General features: G+C 50.5%; 1 protein-coding gene across 10 annotated transcripts in view; it reads right to left on the minus strand.

Moving 5' to 3' along the window:
* Positions 1-15,335, minus strand: part of ARHGEF2 (Rho/Rac guanine nucleotide exchange factor 2) — a 51,252-nt gene that overhangs the window by 4,726 nt on the left and 31,191 nt on the right. For all 10 annotated transcript variants that reach the window (XM_036272133.1, XM_036272132.1, XM_036272134.1 and 7 more), the window contains 14 exons: positions 12,565-12,709; positions 10,376-10,443; positions 9,981-10,044; positions 9,000-9,129; positions 8,677-8,786; positions 8,390-8,536; positions 7,642-7,892; positions 7,150-7,275; positions 6,660-6,777; positions 5,947-6,195; positions 4,246-4,322; positions 3,673-3,842; positions 1,834-1,901; positions 191-391 (listed from right to left, as the gene is read on the minus strand). In XM_036272133.1, coding sequence (XP_036128026.1) covers positions 191-391; positions 1,834-1,901; positions 3,673-3,842; positions 4,246-4,322; positions 5,947-6,195; positions 6,660-6,777; positions 7,150-7,275; positions 7,642-7,892; positions 8,390-8,536; positions 8,677-8,786; positions 9,000-9,129; positions 9,981-10,044; positions 10,376-10,443; positions 12,565-12,709 — 1,924 coding nt within the window. The remainder of the gene's footprint in view (positions 1-190; positions 392-1,833; positions 1,902-3,672; positions 3,843-4,245; positions 4,323-5,946; positions 6,196-6,659; positions 6,778-7,149; positions 7,276-7,641; positions 7,893-8,389; positions 8,537-8,676; positions 8,787-8,999; positions 9,130-9,980; positions 10,045-10,375; positions 10,444-12,564; positions 12,710-15,335) is intronic.

The following is a 15,335-nucleotide window of genomic DNA, read 5'->3' on the forward strand; positions in this document are numbered from 1 at the left end:
TGTATGCAGAATGACAGGTGTCCAACAGTCCCGCCTTTCCCAGAATCTGGCACACAGCAGGCACTCAAGGGAGTTTATGGACTGTAGGGCTGACATCCCTTTTGTCTGTGTGTGTCCAGGTCTAGCCACCTGTCTACATTCCATGACAGGGAGTGGATGAGCCTCGACTCTTCCCTAGGAGCTCCCTCACCCTCACGGATGGCATCCTGCAGCAGCCGCTCGCCACGAGGGGACTCGAAGGACTCAGAACGGAAAAGGCCCCTGGGCAGGGTGGGCAGAGGCATCCCACTGCTGCCATCCTCTTCCACCTGGAAGTGGGTCATCTCGGCAAACAGCCCGACCTTCTCTTGCAGCAGCTCCACCAGCGCCCGGTCTTTCTGTTGCAGCTCCACTGTGGATAAGGAACAGGTGAGCACACAGAGGGCTTAGAGGGCACCCAGAAGAGCCAGCAGTGGAGGGGCAGCCCTGCCAGAGGCAGCCCTAGGGATTAGCAGCTAGGGCTGGGCAGAGTAGCAGGACTTAATTTTGATATTTGGTACTTATGAAAAAGGAAAAAAAAAAATTTTGGGAAGAAAGTAATATATGAACTTTCGTTATAAAAACAAAAGTAATAGCCCTGGCCAGGTAGCTCTGTTGGTTAGAGTACAGTCCTGATACACCAAGGTTGCAGGTTCAATCCCTGGTCAGAACTCATATAGAATCAACCAATGAATGCATGAATAAGTAGAGCAACAAATCAATGTCTGTCTCTCTCTTTCGCTCCCTCCTCCTTTTTCCCTCTCTAAAATCAATCAGTAAGTAAAATAAAATAAAAATGGTTTGTGACAGGTACTGTAGGTTGTCCAACAGTTTTCACTCTCTTCATCTTCCTTCTGTTATAGAATGTGTACAAATTTCATTTGGGCACATACTGCCCAGTTAGACTACATTTCCCAGCCTGATTTGCAGATAGACATTGCCACATGACTAAATTCTAGCTGATGGGTATGTCTTCCAGATCTGCCCTCAAAAGAAATGGATACATGCCCTGGCCGGTGTGGCTCAGTTGGTTGAGCATCATCCCGTGCACCAAAAGACTGCCAGTTCAATTCCCAATCAGGGCACATGCCCAGGTTGTGGGTTCGATCCCGGATTGGGGTGCAAGGGGAAGGCAGCTGATTAAAGTTTCTCTTTCACATTGATGTTTTTCTCTCTCTCTCCCTCTCCCCCACTCTCCCTTCTTCTCTCTCTAAAATCAATAAAAATATATTTTAAAAAAAGAAATGGATAAAAACTCTCCTTGTTCCTTTCTCCTCCCCACTACCTGTGATGCAGATCATACCCTAACTAAAATAAGGCCCTATGGTAAAAAAAAGTTACTGTCTCAACCCTGGTCTTCCTAGTTTCCCTTCCCAGATGCAGCCATAGTAATATCTTATCTTTCTAGAGATATTACACACACACACACACACAATACATATGACATATATTGATCTCCATTATTCTTACACCAATGGTAGCATACACTTTACAATGTTTTAAACCTTGCTCTTTTCATTAACAATATACTTTATGTGAGAGAGACACATCGATTGGTTGCCTCCCACACAACCCTGACCAGGGCCGGGGACCGAACCGTAACCGAGGTACATGCCCTTGACCTGAATGAAACCCACAACTCTTTGGTCCACTGGCCGACAACTGCTGAGCCAAACTGGCCAGGGCAACAGTGTATTTTAGTTATGGAACTGCATCAGCCCTCAGACAGCCATCTCATTTTTTAAAATAGTTGCATAGTGTTCCATTGTGTGAATGTATCATTAATTTTTTAACAAATCCTGTGGGTGGACTTACTCTTGATTCGTCGCAGGTAAGCCTCATCCTCTGTCTCAATCAGGGGGAAATCCTCCCTGGATGGGCATCTAGAAAGATAACAGGTTGGGTGGGGGTCAGGGAAGGAAGCTAGGCTACAGACCAGGAATCCCTGGTAAGACCCATCAGCTGCATGCCCTGGCGTCCTTCACTCTTGACCCTCCCTCTTCTTAGCACTGATCATGTGCATTCAGTGGTATGTATGGACCTCCCCTGAGATCACCTGGAGAGAGGGTACAGTGCAGAGGGACAGCTACAGGCTTTTTTTTTTATCCTCACCCAAAGACATTTTTCAATTTTTTTGTTCAGATAGAGTGGGAGGGAGGGAGAGACAAGAGAAACATCGACGTGAAAGGGACACATTGAGTGGCTGCCACCTGCATGACCTAACCAGGGCTAGGGACAAACTGCAACTGAGGTACGTGCCCTTAGTGGGAACCAAACCCGGGTCTCTAGACCGTAGGCTGACGCTCTAACCGCTGAGCCAAACCAGCCAGGGCCAGCTACAGGCTTTGACATCACGCAAACTGGGCTCAAATCCTGGCTCCACTATTTACCAGGTGATCAACTTTCCATGTCCTCAAGGTTTTTGTTAAGATTAAATGCAATAATGTAACAGTGCTTTGACAATGGCAGGGGCTTGATAAATTACAATGAATAATATTGATTATAATTTTCCCAATTGCAAATATTAATACTATTAATAAAGAGGCCATTGTGTATCTATTGTCAATGGGACAAAACAGGCAATTTCATAGTTTTGAATGCATTTCTGAAAAATTAGTTCAAAAGTCTAAATAGCAGAAGTAAAAAAAAAAAATGGTTTACAGGGGCACAGGGGCTGGGTGGAGGGACATCTGTAATACTGTCAATAATGAAAATAAAAATAGGTTTACATAGTATAAAGTGGAGCCCTGGCCGGTTTGGCTCAGCGGTTAGAGCGTCGGCCTGCGGTCTGGAGAGACCCGGGTTCGGTTCCCGCTAAGGGCACGTACCTTGGTTGCAGTTTGTCCCCGGCCCTGGTTGGGTCGTGTGGGTGGCAGCCACTCGATGTGTAGCTTTCACGTTGATGTTTCTCTCTCTCTCTCTCCCTCTCACTCTATCTGAGCAAAATATCGAAAAATGTCCTCGGGTGAGGATAAAAAAAAAAAAACAACAACAACATAGTATAAAGTGGAGAAGAATCATTCTGTGAAAGCTAAAGAAAAATGATAAACACCCTAATTGAGTATAATCTTCAGGAATCCATTTTCAACATTTTACATGCACTTTGCTTGACTTTTTTTTGTCAAACAATAGACAAAATTTTGACAATAGACAGACAGTTGACCGACTGCCTCAAATCTAATGTGTGTCTAACAGAGGCTAAAGTTTCACTGCTTTAACACAATCAACAATGTCTTTCTTGCCTCTATTGTATGGAGTTTATGAAACTTGCTCCACATAGCTCCAATATCAAGACTTTCATGATCTTTTCATTCATTTTTAGAAAATAAAGATAAAATCCAATAAAATCCGAATACCATTCCACTGCCTACAGACCAAGATGTTAAAGCAGCTGAAATTGGACTGTGGGGCTGGCAGGTATTTTACCATATGACTGCTCAAAATACTCCTTTGTTTGTCAGCTCATATTGCATTTGACAAGTGATTGAAGTTGCCATTGCATATGAGAACATAAGATGACCTTTTCTGCCTTGGGCCATCTTGTCTACCCCCAGCCTCTGCCTCTGCCTCTGGATCCTGGATTCTGATCCCAGGGAGTGCTGTGGCCTGGGGCCCACAGCTGCAGGTACCCTGAGGCCACACACGCACACTCACACGCGCACACTCTGCTGAATGACTCGGATCCAGGTGCTCCGATCATCCCGGGATGCTGTGTGGACTTCATACATCTCAGGGGGGGTTGCGCTGATCAGAAACATCCCTTTCTCCTGGTTGGCAATGTCCCGAACGATGAGATTCTGCAGTGATATCACCGAGGGCTTGTCCTACCAGTCAGGGAAAAGGAAGGTTTAAGCCTGGGAATCCTGACCCTTGGATTTTTGGACAATCTTCAGCCCTTGTAGAATAAACAAAGGATTGAAGAGTCCACCTACAGTACAAGTTAAAAGCTCTGGCTTTGGTGCCAGCCAGAGAGGACCTAGAAGCACATGTGACCTTTGACAATTTAATTAACTTTAAGTTTACTTTCCTCATCCTCACAAGTGTAAAAGTGCCTGCACACAGTAACAACACCTGTTAGTTATTCTTAGTTCTTCTTATTTTATTATAGTAATGGTTACAATATAGCCATTGGAATCCAGGATTCCAGGATTCTTTTGGACTCAGGTAGGAAAGCAAAAAGGGCCTGAAACACTAGTCTCTGCTGAGAAAGGAGAAGGCAGATCTCACCAAAGTAGGAAAGATGTACTTCTGGTCCTTCTCTTGGAGAAACACGAGCACATCTGTCATCAGCAGCATCAGCACATCTGGCAGGGGGACAAAGGCGGGAGAACAGTCAGCATGAGAGGGTCTCAGCAGCAGTTTCTTCTTTCTCAAGGACCAGGGTGACCCCATCGGGTCAGAGCTCCTGATCCTCCTCTTCCTGGCCTCTCTTCCCTCTGGTTGCTCCCTCCACCTGTGTAGACCTCACACCTCCCTATTCTTACAGCTCAGAAATATGAAGGGGAAAAAAAAGATGCATGTGCTATTAGGTAAAACAGTTTCTTGGGCTAGAAGAGACCATAGGGATTACCCAATGCATTTCAAGAAAACCCTTTTACCCAACTCATGCAAGTTTCTTAACCTGGAGTCCACAGATACCCACAATGTCCACTGCTGGGCTTCAGAGACTCTGTAAACCCTCTGAAGTTACATAAGCAATTTTGCATATTAATATAACATGTATTTTTCTGGATGCAAGGGTCCAGAAGTTTTGTGAGAATACAAAGGATTCCCAGAGCAAGAAGAGACCACCCTTTTCAACCTTTCAGCTCCATGTCTAACACATAATAACATAAGACCTTTTGGGATATTGGATCTAAATTCCCCATGCCTAGCATATTCCCACTTCTCATTTTGTACTGGGTAGGCAAGGGGAAAGTTGATTTCCTTATCTCTCCCTCTCACAGATGGACAATGCCATCTCCTTCCACCCCAGTGGGACCCCTTCCCTCTCCTCCTCTGCCCCAGCTTCTAGGTCCTCAGAGCCTATGAAGTCCTGCCCTTTAAGACTTCAGAGGAAACAAAGATCAAGGCCATAAAACTCAGATGTCATGGTCAAGAAAACACACACTCAACCTCTTCCCTTAGAGATCTTACTGAACTGTGGGCATACAGAAAGGGAGAGCTTTTGCTAAATGCTTCACAAATACAGATCTTCATTCTGACCCCCACCCCCACCATGGCCTATATTCTTAGCTGCTGCGTGGGAGGGATGGGAAGGAGAGAAAGGGATGAAGGAAAGTGGCTGGTGAAAACTGCAATCCCCAAGTGCATGGGGATTCCGACATGGGACAGAGGTTCAGCCAGGCTCTGGCCTCAGGCAACACAATTTACTTGTCTCCCTCATTTCTCACCCCAAGCCAAGGCCTGTTACTCTCTTCCCCTGATTTTGGTAAAAAGACTTGGTCAGTACAGTCTGGGAAGAGAGCCTGGGAAAGTGTGTCCCTGACCCCAACACATCCCCTCAGCTCTTTTCTGTCTTCTCCAGCCTGGCCATCCTTTGCTGGGCTTGGTCTCCACCTGTGGGCTGTCCCAGCTGTGTTCCCAAAGCTCCTGCCCATTCCCCAGCCCTGGTAGCTGGGACTCCAGTGGGTAGAGCCAACTGCTCCAAGCTTATCCTACGGTCCGGGAGTTTGTCTTCCTCATCAAAATTGGTAACTCTCCAGCATGCAAGGACCAAATAAATAAATATTGATAAGGAAGTCCCTGAGTGGTCCATAAAGTTAAATTCAGAATGTAGACTTTCGCTGCAACAGAGACCATGCTTATTGCTCCCACTAGTCTTAACCCTGGGTGTGAGGCTGCATAGAGAGATCTAATGGCTGGATGCCTCTCCCTCTCCATCTCTGACTGCAAAATCTTGCTGGGCCTGCCAAGGTGATCACTGACCTTTGAAGCGGCCAGTCGCTGTCTTCCAGAGCAGGCAACCATCATGAATAAGCTTGCGCCGTAGAAGCTCCTCTCGGCCAAAGGGGCCCTTGCCAGGCACTGGTGTCTGGGCCCGAGGGTCCATGCGGTTGTAGATCTCCTGCAGGCGGGCCCCCTTCTCCAGCTCATGCACATCCTGGTCCACATTGGACAGCAACTCCTTCACCATCCCCAGAGCTGTTGTCAGGTCCCGGCGCTCCTCCTCAATCCCTGGCACCAGGGTCAGCATGAAAGATGGCTCAGCCAGCTTCACCCCAGCCTCAATTCCCATTGAGTCTTGCTCCCACCTTCAGAGGCTGCCTAAGGGTCCACATCTGACCCTATCCCTTCCCTTGGTCATCCCAAGCCTGTTTTTTCTCTCTTTTTATTTTTTGTTAATCCTCACCCGAAGATATTTTACCATTGATTTTTACAGAGAGTGGAAGGGACGAAAGGGGAGAGCAAAATATCGATGTAAAATAAACACATCGATTGGTTGCCTCCCACAGGTGCCCCAACCAGGCCAGAGATTGAATCTGCAACCCAGGTACATGCCCTTGACTGGGAATCGAACCTGCAACCCTTCGGTTCGTGGGCCGACGCTCCAACTGCTGAGCCAAACTGGCCAGGGCCCAAGTCTTTTTTTGCCCCAGATAACCCTCACCCTCCTTCTCTCCCTGGGCCCTCCTTCTTACCGTGGGAATGCTGCAGGATCCGGTTAATGAGCACTGGGTACTTTGTGATACGTTGGGTCACCAGCAGGATGCACTCCTGTACCCCATGCCGCTTCAGCACAGCCAAGCGGGTCACTTTCTACAAGGGCAGGGGCAGAGGCAGGGCTCAGGGCCAGAGCGCGGCCAGAGGGGAGGGCAACACAGAGAACACTTCACTTGGAACCTAAGCTCTGGTGCTGGCCCTAACTTGGCCATTGACCTCATGCTGCCTTAGATGAGTGCATCTGGAAAATGAGGATACAACACCACAAATTTACTGTAAGGAAAATCAGACCGAGCAGTGAAAAGCTCTTGCTCTACTGCCATGAGGGGATCCACAAAACGATGGTCCACAGGGCTGGTGAACACCTGATCTCTCTGTGGTGCAGTACACACATGCACCCATGAACGGGGGGACTGGGTTTGGGCCACTATAGGATGCTGAGTGTGGGTCCTGGAGAGGTTTGCTCACCCGGATGAATTGCTGGAAGCGTTTGTCTCGGGCATATAGCTCCTTATAGAGCTTTAAGGCCTTGGTGTGGCGGCTACAGAACTCCGAGTAGGTCTTCCGCATCTGCTCGGCACTGGCACCTGAGAACTAAAAGTCAGGGGAGCAAGGCTGGGTCAGTATATCCCTCAAAGCCACATTTATCCCCTGTACACCCTCTGGCCTCCAGCTCTCCCTGGCTCCACCCCCTAGAGTTTGGAGGCAAGAAATACCCACTCTAGCCCTGGCCAGTATGGCTCAGTTCCTTGAGCGTCATCCTGTGCACCGAAAGGTCACCAGTCCGATTCTCGGTCAGGGCACATGCCCAGGTTGTGGGTTCGATCCCTTGCTGGGCTGCGTATGGTAGGCAACCGATCAATGTTTCTCTCCCTCCCTCTCCCTTCCTCTCTCTCTAAAATCAATAAAAGCATATTAAAAAGATAAGAAATGCCCACTCCAGTCACTGCCTTTTCTCACCTGGCTAATAAGCAGGTCACCCAGGCGGGGGATGATGAAGTTCCGTGTGCTGCCAGGGCACAGAGCCTGACGTCGGCGGTCTAACAGCTGGCTGAGGAAGCGGGTATGGATGTCAGTGAGCTCATCCACACAGGGAAACAGGCCCTGGACCACTCCCGGCTCCAGCTGTAGCTCTTCCAGCATCCCCGTGCGGAAGAGGCGGGTCATGATCTTCAACGTCCGCACATGGTGCAGCTCCGTCTGGATTAGCTCTGTGTGGACAATGGGACATTCGGCCTCCACCCTGGCTTGGTCACAAATGGTGGCACCTAGGCCGGGGACCTCAGAGTTCTATTTGAGGTTTCCAGGGTCCTTTCCAGGTTAACATTGTGCATTATTATGACCTTAGATCATTTGCTAATCGTTTTTTATCTTTATGATTGTCATCTGAAGTTGTAAGCTGTTTAGGGCAAGAACCATGTGTCCTCTGCATGTCTAGGCTTCCCACAGCCCGCAGCACGGTGTTGGGCATGAAACAGGCATGGAGTAAAGACTAAGAATTGACTAGAATAAAGGGATAAAGATAGAGCCTTGGAGATCAACAGCCCCAAAAGGTGGGGGCCTACTGACAATCTGTAGGATGCCAGGCAGGGTTTTGGAGACCAACGGCATAAGAGGGAAGGGTCTTGAGAGGTGGGAGCTGGCAGAGGAAGGGCACCAACAGACAGGACCTAGGAAGGAAGAGAAGCCTTGGGTTGTGTTGGCTCACCGTAGATGACATCTTGTTGCTTCATCACCTCCTTTTTATGCTGCTGTAGGAAGCTGCTATCCACAGCAAGGCTCCAGGAATCTGCGGCAAAGTCCTTTTCATCCATCTCGAACTCACTCATCAGCTCATTGTAGATCACTTCCGCACCTGGACATCAGTGGGGACGACAACTCAGAGCCAACTCCCGAGGTGCTGGGTCCTTCTCTAGACCGCTTCCCGCTTTGCCATTCTCAGGCCTGCCCACCAACCCATCATCCCCAGGTCTCCCCCAGGCCTCGCACGGTCACCTTCGTCAATGAGGGACTCCACGGATAGGGTTCGGTTCCGCATGTTGAGAGAGTCTGTGGACTGGGAGAGGATCCGGCGCAGCCCCAGTGGAGACTCATCATTGAAATGTCTGAGGGAAGTGGAGGCCGGCTGCATCACCCCGACTCGGGCAAGGGAGCCCTTCCCAGGTGCAGAACCAAGGCCAGGATCCAAGGGGTGGTCACCCCAAGTTCTCCTTCCTGTCTAATTCTGAACCCAGGGATGGCAAGGACCTCTCAGCCCCCTGGTCTCATTGCCATATTCTCTGCCTACCTGGCTGTCCCCTCCCCAAGAAGAGGCTCACCCAGCAATGTTAGTGGTGGAAACACTCTTGGCTAAAGACAAGGAGGAGCGGCCACGGCGGGAGCCAAGCAGGGACTGCCGGAAGCTGTCAGAGGGGTAGATGGCGGAGCTCGGCCGCTCCCGTGTGGTGGCTGTGGATGGGACACCAAGCAGGCAAATGTCAAACCTGGTGTCTTCCCGGGAGTCAGGCCTCCCAGATTCCTCAAATAAAAGTGAGGCCTCCTCTCCCACCCCACCCTTAGCCCACTCTAGTCAAAGAAAGACAGTAATAGGAATGCCACCTTACATTTGTGCAATACTTCTAATATACAAAGAGCTTTTCTTGTTTTATCTCTTCCCCGCAACATGCCTATGAGCAAACTGAAGCTCAGAAAGGTTACAAGATTTGTCTGGGTGACTCAGCCAGTGGTTGAGCAGGGACTCAGATTTGACTAAGCACCATGCTCTTCCTGTTCCACTAAAGCTGTCTGAATTGACACCTGACAGCTGCCACAAACACCCAAGTGCAGTGTAAATAATAATAATGCCCGGCCAGTGTGGCTCAGTGGTTGAGTGTCGACCCATGCACCAAGGGGTCGCTAGTTCGATTACTGGTCAGGGCACATGCCCAGGTTGTGGGCCTGAACCCCAGTGGGGGACATGCAGGAGGCAGCCAATTGATGTTCTCTCTCATGGATATTTCTCTTTCTCTCCCCCTCTCCCTTCTTCTCTAAAGTCAATAAAGAAAAAAAATAATAATACTAACAATAATAATACAGGGTGTGACCAGGCTCAGATGACCAGCCATTCCAAGTCCTCATCCCCCTTGGATTCTCCTGTCCTGCCCCTAAGCCCAAGAGTCTGGACATCTCACCATCTGCTTCCAATTAAGGGGAGAAAGGTGCTTGCCAGGGAACAACTTTAAGGGGGGGCAGCTGAGCCCATGGACTGAAAGGCCTCAGGCCCATGGTCCCATGGGGGCCCGCACTCCCCCACTACTCACTCTTACTGCGGAGTGAAACAGACTGCAAGGCAGTGTTGTTCTTCAGCAGGGCAGCTTTCTGTTGCTGTGAGACAGAGCAAAAGAGACACCAAGAACAGCTGTCACCCAAGAGTCACCCCACAGGCACAGGGCAGGAGTTGGGCAGCTGGCCCCCTCAGGAGAAAGCTGGCATGACGGCTAAGAAATCAGGGTGACTGAGCCCAGTGCTGGGGAGACATGTTTGTAGCAATAGGCTGGCCTGCTCAGGGCCTGAGGTCTGGGGTTGAGGGTCTGGGCTGCCCCACGGTGAGGAGAGGGGTTGAGGAACACGGGGTAGGGAATGAATGAAAAAGGCATGAGGGTACCACACACTCACTACCCTCTCCCCCAGCCCTCTGCCCTCCGTGCCATCTCACCTTCTGCTTGACCTTGGTACAGTTGGCGAGGGTGTCTTTACAGCGGTTGTGGATAGTCACATTGCAGGCTGGCAGGGTGGGGTAAAGAGGGTGAAGGGAGGGCCGGGTGGTACAGGAGGGGACACACCCATATGCAGACACCCATCTCCCCCTGGCCACACAGTCTCAGAGACTGTCCCCCCTTCCCAGACTTCTCAACCATCCCAGCCCCTCTCTTCCCGCCTCCCCCTTCCTTGAAGCAGAAAATAAATTTAGGGGGTACAGGTGTTGACCGCAATTAAGAAATCAGGGCAGTGGGCAATCCTAACTCAAAGGTGACCTGAAAGGTGGACTAGAGGGAAAAAGGGGTTACTGGCTGCCAGAGATGAGCTCAAGATGTACAAAGGTGGTAGAGAATGACAGATGGAAGAGAGGACGCCCACGGAACAGAAGATGGCACAGGAGCAGCTGGGATGGGGGCTAGGGGCTGGGGGGAAACTAACATTCCCGGAGTGGCAACGTCCCACATTTACTTGGTCCTAACAACCCGTTGAAGTAGACTCATTATCCTCATTTCACAGATGAGGAACCTGTCCGAGAGAGGTTAGATCATCTGCCAGAGGTCATAGAGCTAGGGGTAGAGCTGGGATTTCACTCAGGTGTGCCTGAACCCCTGGCTGGGCTCTTTCCATTGCACCACACGTTTCTGCATGAACTCTGCCTGGGCCTGAGCAGTGTGAAGGCTGATGGACCTAGGGGTAGAGTAGGGACAGGCCCAGCCCTGCCCCTCCCCCACCGCTTGCCTTTGACACTGTTCAGCTACCTTGCTCTGCCTCCAGGCAATCTGTGGCCCACAAATTCCTGTTCCTTAACTAAAGGGAACCTATGGGCTCACACTCTGCTTTTCCTCCCCCCTCCCCCATCCCGCACACCTTGTCATGGGGTGGAAGAGAGGACAGGAGGAACAGCCAAGCCTAGGCACTGGAATCACTGGTTGTCCCTTCCCCCCACAGGCCCTCAGCCCTTGGCCCTCTCCATTTTCCCCTCCCCCCATCCAACAACACCGGAAACTCTGCTAACTCCTTCAGACAATACCCAGCACCATGCTCACTTCCACAAATACAAGGCATGTAGGGTGGGGCAGAGGGGCAGACAGAAGTGGGGGCAGGGGCTGCGCCCACCCTCCTGGAGCTCCCTTCTCCAACTCCTAGCACCCAGTGTCTCTGGAGTGAACCTCCGCTTTCTACCTGATCTCAAAATAGCACTCGCTGGCTGCCCGCCTCACCAGTTCCCCTGGCAACAAGCTCTGGAGTGGGAATTCTGTCAGGTCTCTAGAGGGATCTAGATTGGGGTTCCCTCCTCATCCTCATAACTCTAAGTTGAGCAGTGAGGAAGTAGGGAGGCCTCACTGGTTCTTTCAAGGAGTTCCTTCCCCCGTTCCTTAGGGATTTAGAGGCTAGAGCTGTTGTCTTGCTAGTCAGCAGCAGGACACACCACCTCAGGCCTGCTCTAATCACAAGCAGCTCTTTGCCATAAATTGGGGGTGGGAGGATGGAAAAGGACAGGAGCTCTCTGTATAGGCACATAGGCATTTTGGGGAAGGAAGAAATGTACTTTCTAAACACAGGGCTACCCTCAGATGTGGATGAAAATAAGGAGTTCTAACCATCACCCACCAAAACACACACATCCTTGCTATGTGCCTTCTTTCTATTATATAGTCAATCAGACTAGAATGTGAGGCAGGGGGCCTTAAACCCATCTTCTGCTTCGAGCTGCAGAGATTTAGAGATTTTAGGCACCACCCACAGTCAATAGAAAGGGAGTGGCAAGGGGCCCCTGAAGTCCTGAATGTCCAATTCTGCTCGGAAGATAGACAGAGCCAGCTGCAAGTTCAGTAGCTTGCCACCAAGCTCCCCTATCCTTCCCCCACCTGCCCTCACACACATTCCTGCTCCTTCTCCAATCAGTTCTCCAGCTGTTCAGGAAGCTGGGAGCCATCCTAGTCTCCCCTCCCCCACCTTCCCAGATAGTCCTGCTTATGCCACATTCTGACTGCCACCCCCTTCGGTGGGAGAAAGGGTTCAGCAACTGGCCTTGGTATTTGGACCCAGCTGAAGCTCTGAGTGGAGAGTGACCCTTATGGATCCAGGGCAGGAAAGGACAGATGGAAAGATCAGAGTCAGAGTGACATTCAAGGTCCAACTTACTTGGGCAGATGAGGGCCTCCTTGGCTGTGATGCTCTTGTTACAGGCATAGCACATGGTCATGCCCGAAACGGAGATGGTGGTGAAGAGGTGCCCGTTGGTATAGCGAGCATCCTTGGCTTCCTTCATTTTCTCCTTTTCTCGGGTCTGTGGAAGGGGTGAGACAGTGAGACTGGAAAATGCCCAAGTGCCTGAAGAATCCAGAGAGAGACCGGCCAGGGAGGAATGTCCGCCTTGGGATGCCAGAAAGACACCACTGCCTAAAGCAGAGCCTGCCGGAGCTCTCCAGGAATGGCCAGATCAGCTCTGAGGACCTAGCTGGCCCCTGACCTACCTGGCCTCTGCGGCTGGGCTGCCTCCGGTTGCCACTCATCTCCCTGGCTCTAGACCTCAGCGTCCTCACTCCACCTTCCAGCCCTAGCTCTGCTCGCCCCCAAGCTGCTGTGCTCTCTTCTCTGTGCCAGGGGAATATGCGCAGAGAGGAGGGGAGAACAGGCGAAGCAGAGGGTGCCAGCTCACCAGCGCTTTCAGATCTATGGGAGTTAGCTCCTCTTATAACCATGACAACCAGTGTTGGTGTCGCTGTCTCTGCGGCAGTCGGGGGGTGGGGTGGGGGGAAGATCCCCTTATTAGATTGGCTAAAGGGGGCACAATGGCTCCACTGCCACCCCCAACCCAGAGTCAGGATCCTAAACCTCTGACTCTTCCACACACACTCTGCCAAGGTACACAAAGCCCTTCAGCAGGACCCTGAGGTAGGAGGAGCCTGGGTTTTGGTCTTGGGTCACTCCTCCTCTCGCTCTTTAAGGAAGGAAACTCAGCTGGCTAGGTGTCATTCCTGGCAGGAAGTTTCTCCTGCAATCTAACTTTTTTTCTTTCTTTTAAAAAAAATTTTTTTTTCTTTATTGATTTTAGAGAGAGAGGAAGGAAGAAGGAGAGAGAGATAGAAACATCAATGAGAGAGAACATCGATTGGCGGCCTCCCGCCTCCATGCCCCCCCCTGGGGATTTGGCCCATGACCTAGGCATGTGCCCTGACCGGGAATCAAACCAGCGACTTCTTGGTGCATGGGTCGACACTCAACCACTGAGCTACACCAGCTGGGCAAAAAAAAAAAATTTTTTTTAAAAAGCCCAGTCAGTGTGGCTCAATGGTTGAGTGTCGACCCATGCACCAAGAAGTCGCTGGTTTGATTCCCGGTCAGGGCACATGCCTAGGTCATGGGCCAAATCCCCAGTGGGGGGCATGCAGGTGGGAGGCCCCCAATCGATGTTCTCTCTCATCGATGTTTCTATCTCTCTCTTCCTCTACCTCTCACTCTCTCTCTCTCTCTAAAAAAAAATCAATAACACATTAAAAAATATATTTTTTCTTTTTTTTTTTTAATCCTCATCCGAGGACATTTTTCCATTTTTTGTACAGAGTGGGAGGGAGAGAGAGGAAGAGAGAGAGAGGGAAACATAGATGTGAAAGGGACACATTGAGTGGCTGCCACCCGCACGACCAACCAGGGCCAGGGACAAACTGCAACCGAGGTACATGCCCTTAGCAGGAACCGAACCCGGGTCTCTCTGGACTGCAGGTGGACGCTCTAACCGCTGAGCCAAACCAGCCAGGGCAAAATATATTTTTTCTTTATTGACTTTAAGAGAGAGAGGAAAGGAGAGGGAGAGATAAAAACATCAATGAGAGAGAACATAGATTGGCTGCCTCCTGCATGCCCCCCACTGGGGATTGGGCCCACAACCTGGGTATGTGTCCTGGCCAAGAATTGAACCAGTGACCTCTTGGTGAATGGGTTGACGCTCAACCACTGAGCCACACCAGCCAGGTCCTGTAGTCTAACCCTCCAAAACCTAGGACAGTTCCCTCTCTTCCTTCTCACCCAATTAGTCTCTCCCATCCTAGGAAGTCCCTTCTGACATCTACCCTCCATCCTCCAGCTGTAACATCAGTTCTTTCAGCTCTGGTCACCCCTGAGATGGGGCACACTGTGTGCCCTTTCTCCAACCTCGGAGGCTGCTGTTCCCATCTCTTCTCTCTTGTGCTCCCCTTTGACCTCTGCACTACTTTTCTGTCCCCCCTCAAGCCCCTGAACTTCCCTGAAAGCCTGAGAAGGTAAGAAGATGGGATATCATCCTTCCCACCTATTCCAGGGCCTTCTGCAGAGGTCACCTCAGATCTTGGATTTTCCCTCCACTCTTAGAGGAAGGACAGCAGGAATAGGAGCTGACAAGACCACCCTCTGCCCTGGCCGGTTTGGCTCAGCAGTTAGAGCGCAGGTCTGCGGACCAAGGAGTCCCGGGTTCGATTCCGGTCCAGGGCATGTACCTTGGTTGTGATTCATTCCCAGCCCCGGTTGGGGTCATGTGGGTGGCAACCAATGTGTCTCTCTCATCGATGTTTCTCTCTTTCTTTCTCTCTCTCTCTCTCTCTCTCTCTCTCTCCACTCTGTCTGAAGATAAAATGTAAAAATATCCTTGGGTGGGGATTTAAAAAAAAAAGACCACCCTCTAAGGCAGCAGTTCTCAACCTGTGGGTCGTGACCCCTTTGGGGGTCGAACAACCCTTTCACAGGGGTCGCCTAAGACATAACAGTAGCAAAATTACAGTTATGAAGTAACAACGAAAATAATTTTATGGTTGGGGGTCACCACAACATGAGGAACTGTATTAAAGGGTCGCGGCATTAGGAAGGTTGAGAACCACTGCTAAGGTCTGCCAACCAGCCTCTCAGAACCAACCAGTGGATCACACTGGTGAAGCCAAGGG

This window comes from Molossus molossus, unplaced genomic scaffold (assembly GCF_014108415.1).
Source record: "Molossus molossus isolate mMolMol1 unplaced genomic scaffold, mMolMol1.p scaffold_m16_p_20, whole genome shotgun sequence".
NCBI classification, from domain to species: domain Eukaryota; kingdom Metazoa; phylum Chordata; class Mammalia; order Chiroptera; family Molossidae; genus Molossus; species Molossus molossus.